The 8,470-nt window shown below is 45.2% G+C and overlaps 1 protein-coding gene across 1 annotated transcript; it reads left to right on the top strand.

Annotated features, from left to right (window-relative positions):
* Positions 1 to 6,694: 6,694 nt before the first annotated feature.
* On the top strand, positions 6,695 to 7,016 carry LOC110302030 (40S ribosomal protein S18-like). Its single transcript, XM_021172786.1, has one exon. The coding sequence runs from the start codon at positions 6,725 to 6,727 to the stop codon at positions 6,971 to 6,973; it is 249 nt and encodes an 82-aa protein (XP_021028445.1). The 5' UTR covers positions 6,695 to 6,724; the 3' UTR covers positions 6,974 to 7,016.
* Positions 7,017 to 8,470: the final 1,454 nt, after the last annotated feature.

Genomic DNA, 8,470 nt, shown 5'->3' with positions numbered 1-8,470 from the left:
GATACATTGTTATCTGCTGGACTCCCACAGGGATACATTGTTATCTGCTGGACTCCCACAGGGATACATTGTTATCTGGAAGTGGGAGGCTAAAAACCCCTGCCCTCCTCACTCTCACTTCGCTTTTGGTTAGTGTTTTATTTCTTAGCATTTTAAATTCATTAGCAGGAACCACAGGTGTGTTGTCAACAGGGTCAGGACAAAAGGAATTTTTGGGATTTCTTGGGCATTAACTAGGTAATTTTTCTGTAAAGTGTTTGAATGCAACTAAACTGAAACAGCATATTCTTTAAAATTAAAAATATAATTGAAGGATAAGTAAATTGAAGCAGGACTTATTTACTTGTAGGGTTTTGTTGTTTTTATTTCATTATAGATAGATAGATAGATAGATAGATAGATAGATAGATGAAAGACACCCCCCCAAGAGGGGAGAGCCTCAATCAAGTCTCGGGATGACGCAACCCCCCCCTCAAGAACTCTTGCTGCAATCCCACGAGGTTTATTGACAGGAACCAATGTGTTGGGGTCGACTCATATCCCACACAGGGGTAGAGGAGTTCGGTCCCGTATAGCTGGGAAAGGGGGTATTTAAAGGAAAAAAAACCACAACCCAAGGGGGGTAGGGAGGATGTTATTGGAAAATGCTGAAAATCACCAGTGAAAAATCACAAGGGGGTACTAAAAATCAAAAGGAGAAACTCCCTGCTTCTTGAGATTGATCTCAGGATTTTAATCTAACTTTTGTGGTTGGCCAATTCCTGGAACAGGGTTACTGAACCGGCTAACCTACATTCTTGATGCTAGGGGGTCTGAATTTCTCCTGGTCTTTCAAGATAGATAGATAGATAGATAGATATTCCCAGATACTAAAGAGTTTAAACAGATTAGGCTTTATAGGTTGACTCCAACTTCAAGGACATCATGATAAGCCATGAGATCTATGTTTTTAATAAGTGTAATATACTCATGAGTTACTCTGTTTCACACTAGTGGGAACAGTTGGCCCAGTGAATACAAATTACCTTAGGTTTCATCCAAGAATGTTGTACTGATCTTCAGTGTGCTGACCTTCCCACTGTACTCCTAAAATACAGAGCAGAGCAAACAGTAGAACTTACTGGACTCAGAAAAGTTACTCAATTCTGTTTTCATGGTCCAATGAGTGAGTCCCTGCTGACAAATCCAAAATACTCTCTTCCACTTGCTGAGCCACTGAGTGTCACAGCTAATAAGACACAATTTTCTTCAAATGCTGACATCCTTACCTATGGCAGTCAGGTTCCTGACAGTTTCTGACATCATCTCCCTGTAGAGATGCTTCTGAGAGGGATCCAGTGCAACCGACTCCTCCTGGGTGAAGTACACAGCCACATCTTCAAAGGTCAGTGGCTCCTACAACATCCCACAGAACACACAGAGGAGGATGTGTGAGACAGGTAACACTGGGTACCTACACTCAGTTACCAGCAGTTTCTTTGACTTTGATCTACAGATATTTATTCCATGATTCTTACTCTCCCTGTTCACACTGCCTCATAGAAACAAATCCACAAAAGAAGCCTTGATAGGGGCAACAGCAAAGCATAAACACCCCTCCACAGTGGGAAGGGCAGTAAGACTCGAGCTTGAGTCACTTGTAATTTCTTTTTCTACAAATGTCTAGTTCTGTTCTAGAACAGCTCTACTCATGAGAGAGCTAGTATGATATACTTAGAATCCTTTCCTTCAGGAATGGCTAAGCATGTAGGCACTTGTTGTCAAGTCTAGCAACTTGAGTTCAATCCAGAAAGCCCATGTGGTGGAGACCAGCTTCTGCAAGTTGTTCTTTGATGTCCACACGTGAACCATGGTACAGACACACACACACACACACTCACACATACACACTCAGATGTACCCTTCCTTCTTAGTCTCTAAAATACATATGTACTTAGAAATATAAAGTCCGTACATGTAGATTTTAGCCCATTATGTATGACTAAGAGTGTAGAAATGTCTATCTTGTTTCCTCTACAAATTTAATTATGGCATAACATAACATCATTCTTCTAACAGGGAAGGTGACATTCTTACTAAGTTCTGTCAGATGTGTATAAAGAAAGGTGAAGTGGTTCATAATTGTATAAAATCCCAAGATGTCAACAAACGAAAGAATGTATAAAAGCAGGTATGTAGACGAGCGAGCACATTGAGCTGCACCTCAGGAGCCTCAGGCCGGGTCCTGAATGGCCAGAAAGCTGGAAGCAGCACGACAAGTCCACACTGCAGACCAGAAGCTCCAAAAGGTCACATGCTGCATCAGTGAGCTAAAGCTGGCCTGCCCAGACCTGTTGGTGCCTCCGTTTCCAGCTCACCATTTCTGGCTTATCAGGTGTCTGGAAGTCCACAGGATGCCGGGCTGATCTGTGCAGGACGAGGGATGTGGCACAGATCCAGGAGGACAGGGAGAACACACAGTGCTCACAATCACGTGCCTCACACACGCATGCCCGGCGTGTCACTCACCTGTCTTGAGAGACACGGATTGGGCAGCTGGCATGGCCCCTCCCACCGCAGAATGCCCAGCTCAGGTGCAAAGGTCCTGTCGCATTGCAGTTGGCTCAGGAGCCATGGTTTCCTCAATCAGAACCTGACCACCCAACCCCCAGCACACAGAGAATCCTTATGCACTGGGGACAGTGTCCACAGAGTTCCAGCCTCTACTCTCACACGGATAGCAGACACTCCAGCCCAATATTCAGGTAAGCTAAGGCTACACCTGAATAACAGAACCTGATGTCCTCAGATGCCCGATAATTCCCTGGTCTCTTCTGGACCTCCACTGTTTATAAACACAGACATTTAAAAGTGACCTCGAATATGGAAGAGCGTCGTCGCGCTGCGTGTTTTTGTCCCGGAGGAGGATCAAACAGCACACAGTAACTCCCGTTCCACTGACAAGGCTGTGTATTATTCTTTCATCCTGTGTCCTCCATTGGTTTTGGTTTGGTTTGGTTTTGCAGTGAAAGGCACAGAACCCAGGGCCTTGCCCTGATTAGGCACTTGCTCTATCCCAGCTCTGGAAGTGTTAGGAGAGAGTGACCTGAGTCCAGCTATCTCAGGAACGACCTGCATCCTGCAAGCAGGGTCAAAACTGAGGTCATGTTCCCAGGCGGTGGAAACAACTCCTATCTTGCCTTAGGTGATTCGTGTTTGTCTGTTAACCAATAAAGAACATAAAGAGGGAAGTTGCCAGTCATCTAGACTAAGGCACACAGTTGTAAATGTATTGCAAGTCATGACTTAGTAACTACATGCAGCTTTGTAGCTCACCTACTCCTTTGTTCCTTAATCATTCTGGGTTCTGGACCAGAAGCCCAGGGGGGGGGGGCCTGAGTGCCAAGGCCGTGAGTTAAGGATGCTGAAACCTGGTGGCCTGGATGAGGCTCAGTCACCAACGCTTACTCCCTTGCTCAATTCCTGTGTCAAAATATGATTGGACAACACTACTGCTCACCCCACCCCCGCAGAACTTTAGGGTTTCTTCCTTTAAAAATGCTGTGCAACTCCCCTTCAGGGTCTGAGTTCAGCTCCCAGATCTGTTCTGTGGCCCCGATCGATCACTCACAGTCTGAGTACAATAAAGTTTGTCATCTGTTTAAATACTTCCGAAGATGAACGTTCAAAGACACAGCTGCAGCGCCTGTGCTGTCATCCCTGACCAGTCAGTTTGTACTGCCTAATTCAAACAAAGATCATGCTTTGTGATTGCTTGGCCTGTTTTGGTTTTTCAGAACTGCAACAAAAGGAAGTATCTGGTCAATAATTTCTTAGTTTCCCCTAGGAAACTCGGAAGCATAAGGAGGTAAGATTCTGAGGCCAATGAATTCCTACTAAAAGCTGTAGGAGGCACATATATAATGTCTGTAGGTGGACAGAAGTCGTACTACACTAAGAACTTGGGTTACAGTTCTTTGGCTGTAACGCATGACTCGCGGTGGCTCCCTTAGTGTGTACAGTTAGTTCACTTACACGTGTAGCCATTGCCACCATTTTAGAATTGTCACCACTCAGAACAAAACTCTGTAATCACCAGCTGTCCCTTCACGAATTCCCTATCTCTTCCTCCAAACACCACACAACAACTCATCTAGTTTCAGTTTGTACAGAAATATAAAAAGATCTATGCCATTTGTGGTCTCCTGCTTTTTAATATTTCCTCCAACTTTTTAACTATGGCTCTGAGGTGGTTTGAATAAGAACAACCCCCCCCCCCTTAGGCTCATATATTTGGATGCTTGGTCTTGCACCACAGCCAACTTTATTCGGGGCATCAGACATTTTATACTCTGAGAGTTAAGAAGTGTCACTGCATTCACTGCGCAGTAAACTGGAGGAAAAATTCCCACATTGTGCCCAGTGTGGTTGCACACACACTTGAATACTCATGCATGTGTGTGCACACGCATGCATACACACACACGCACACCTACACACTTACATTTCACTATTATTCCTACAGTAAGTCATTTAACAAACCACGAATCACTGTTGAACACTTGCAGGTATTAGTTACAAAGCCCTGCCCCATCAGAGTTATGGATGAATCCAGATGGCAAAACATGAAACAGCTATTCACCATCACAAAGCCTCCACCTTACAAAGAGAAACCGAGGAAAGCTGTAATCCTCGAAGTCCAAAGACAGAAGCAAAAGGATCAAAAGTTCAAGGCCAGGTCTGAGCTAAACAGTGAGACCTTTAAAGACAGTGAGATGGCGCTGTACGTAAAACATGTTCCACAGTCAGGCATGGTGGCCCACGTCTTTAATCCCAGTCCTTGGAAGGCAGAGGCAGGTGGAGCTCTGTGAATCTGAGGCCAGCCTGGTCTACAGAGTGAATTCCAGGATAGCCAGGGCTACACAGTGAAAGCCTGTCTCGAAAAACCAAACAAAAGAAAAGAAATTTGCCACAAAGCTTGGTGATCTGAATTAGATTCCAGAACCCACATGGAGAAAGGAGCCAATCAACTCCAACGATGACAACGTGTGTGTGGACACAACTGCCATGTCAGATTGCAACGGCGACAACGATGACAACGTGTGTGTGGACACAACTGCCATGTCAGATGTGTGGAGGTGACTGAACACCTCTAGATTGCATTCTCTCCCACCCTCACATGGGTTCCAGGAATTGAACTCAGGTCACCAGGCTTGCATGGCTAGCGCTTTTATCTGAAGGACCCAGTCTAGCTAATTCTATTTTGTGTTCAGACTCCATCTTATGTCCAGCTTGTCCTTAGTTTGAACTTACTTATTACACGGAAAAACCATAGCTTGTTCCAGGAACCAAGACACCCCCCAAACAACAGCCACTCTACCCTGGGTAAAAAGAAATACTCAGTGTCACTTCCCAGGCAAATGACTCGTTAACTACGAATACCATAGCAAAGTTTATGATGCTAGCTAAAATTTTTGTGCAAGCTATGCTTTCGGAAATGTCACCCAGTCATGGCATGTAACTGCCAAGTTGGAAAGCCCCTCGCCCTGCTTAAACTGTATACAGGCAAGGCTGCCCCAGCTCAGCATCTTCCACACCATTCACTGTGCTGGAAAGGGTGGAGAGCCCGACTCTTTGCTTTTGCATACAAGTTTTGCATCCTCCTGGTGGTCCTTGCTGGTCTGTGGGGACCCCATGGTCTGGGCATTACATTATCCACTTATGCATTTCACCGGCCCAACAAGTGTTTTTGACTATAAGCATGGTTTAGAATTGACTTACACAAGAAGGACATGCTGGCAAGGTTACACTCAAAGGTCACTCTAGTTTTGGCTTAGGGCGTGACTCATTGGCCTACAGCACTTTCGTTTGCCATGCTTCTCAGAAAAGTTCTCTCCGTATTTGGTCACCTTGTCAAAATTCCTGACAGTGAAAGATTTAACCCAGCTCCAGGGGAGTTATGGGCTCTTTCTCCTGTCTCCTTAATTCTTCTGTCCTTCTTTTTTTGTGGGGAGTGAGGTAGTATTTTGGGACAGAGTTTCCTCTGTGTAGCCCTGGCGGTCCTGGAACTTGCTCTGTAAACCAGGTTGATCTCAAACTCTGCCTGCTTCTGCCTCCTGAGTGCTGGGACTACTGGTGTGCACCACCACACTCAGCCCTTCCTGTCTTTCTGTCCTGCCCCCAAACTTTCAAAAATTCAAGTACAAGGTCACCTTTGCTCCACAGGAGTTTTAAGCCAATCTGGGCTACACGAGAACCTCCCTCCTGCAAAGAAAATGGTACTTTTAAGGTAAAAATAAATAGAAACGAAAAAAAGAATTTTTATTTTGAGACATGGATTTTCTGTATAGCCCTGGCTGTCCTGGAACTTACTCTGTAGACCAGGCTGGCCTCAAATTCCAAGATCTGCCTGTCAAATGCTGGGACGTTCCAAATGCTGAGATTAAAGGCACAGACCACCTCTCCCGGCCATGATCATACTCTTAACTGGCAGGCAAAGCAGCAAGAAAATGAGGTGAAAGCAGGAATTCCTAAAGGTCTGGTACGGTTATCTCTCTACGCAATATGCCTAAGGACCGGGCAAGCGTTTCGCTCTGCCTGATGTGTGTAGTACCAGTGGAATGGTCCAGTGAGAACACATGATGCGGAGTTATAGAAAACAAGCTGTGGGCTGAGGTTGAGGTGGATGAGGTGGACGGGGTGAGCAGTGCTCACGGAGGATGAGGTGAAGCGAGTGCTCACCATCATGCAGAACCCGAGACAGTACAAGATTCCAGACTGGTTCCTGAACAGACAGAAGGATGGGAAGGATGGGAAATATAGCCAGGTTCTGGCCAATGGTCTAGACAACAAGCTGAGTGAGGACCTGGAGTGGCTGAAGAAAAGTCAAGCCCATAGAGGGCTGCGCCACTTTTGGGGCCTTCATGTCTGCGGTCAGCACACCAAGACCACTGGCCGCAGGGGCCGTACTGTGGGTGTATCCAAGAAGAAATGAGTCTCTGGGCCTTTGCTGTTAATAAATAGTTTATATACCTATGGGGAAAAAAAAGCCACAATGTCATCCACACTTACACTGCCCACAGAAAGCCATTTACAACTCTAGATCATGCTATCAAAGGTCTTGCTTTTTAATACAAAGTCTATTATACAAATGCAGCCAGGAAGAACATGGCAAATAATAAGGATCAAAATATATAAAAACAAGGACTACCAGATGGCTCAGGTTTAAAAAAAAAAAAAGTGATTACCATACCAGCCTGGTGACCTCAGTTTAATCTCTAGATCCCATGCTGGAAGGAGAGAACCGACCTCCAAACATTGTCCTCTGACCACGTGTACACCATGGCCAGCACGTGCCACACTCACAAACGCCCACTGTGTTCCTTACGTATGTGTGTGTGCCACAATAATTGATTAAAATAATAGCACTGTACACCTTTAATCTCAGTACATGGAAAGCAGAAGCAGGCAGATCTCTAGGAGTTCAAGGCCAACCTGGTCTACATAGTGTCTTACTGGGCAGTGAGGGCAGCCAGTGATACTGCCGCAAAAAAAAAAAAAAAAGTGGGGGAGGCAAGATAAAGATGTGTCTCAGTGACAGAAGCCATCTAGGAAAATGCTATGGCAAGCAAGTGAGTTTCCTGGAGATGGCCCACTGTGCATGGCTGTGACTGGTGCCCTCTGGAGCAGCACAGACCCAGAGACTTCATCCCAGGGTTGCCTCTCACTTCTGCTGTGCCTTTCCTGCCTCTGTCACACAGCCTACTGACTCCTGGGCATCAGCCCACTCTTGGGCAAATGTCCTGCAGATCAACATGAAGATGAACTTTCATGAATTAAAGCTGTTTGGATGAGTTAATGAGTTCACTGAATTCCTAACTTGATTCAAATAATTTTAGGAGCTTGAGGGGATGGTTTTGTTGTTTTGACAGAAAAGATGCAATAAAGAATGAAGAACAGAATGCGCCCCTCCTCGTGCAATAGTAAGTAAAGGCTACATAAGTAGGGATACGATGAGCTTTCAGACACTGCACTAAGAAGAGAAATAGGCTTGGGACAAACTTGGGTCAAAGAAAAACATTCTTTCCATGTTAGGGCCAAGGAGGAAGCCACAGGTGTGCACTATGACAAAGCAAGGCCAGGTGCAGCTGTTGCTTTGAACTTACAATGAGCTCATGGAATGAAGCTCTGCTTTGAACTTACGATAGACAGCTCTGTAACTCCCCCTCTTGTGTGACAGTTTATCTAGGAGGAACTTTTTATAATGAACTTTTCTCTAAGACGTTATAAATTGCCAGAGAGAAGAAATATATAAAGTGCGGCATCTGGGGCTCTGCCCCATCCACCAAGTGTCTATATGTCTATTTCTGTCTATAGGTATTGCCATACATAAGTGTATAGGTATATGTGTATGTATTAAGCATGCATAAACACTTTGTACTGGCTGGTTTTGTGTGTCAACTTGACACAGCTGGAGTTATCACAGAGAAAG

Source organism: Mus caroli, chromosome 9, assembly GCF_900094665.2.
Source record: "Mus caroli chromosome 9, CAROLI_EIJ_v1.1, whole genome shotgun sequence".
In the NCBI taxonomy this organism is placed as follows: Eukaryota; Metazoa; Chordata; class Mammalia; order Rodentia; family Muridae; genus Mus; species Mus caroli.
Note: the sequence above shows the minus strand (reverse complement) of the source record. Positions and strands in the feature narration are given on the sequence as shown.

What these genes read in the sequence shown, in the direction of transcription:
- LOC110302030 (XM_021172786.1), top strand. Translation starts at nt 6,725, where the DNA reads ATGCAGAACCCGAGACAGTACAAGATTCCAGACTGGTTCCTGAACAGA.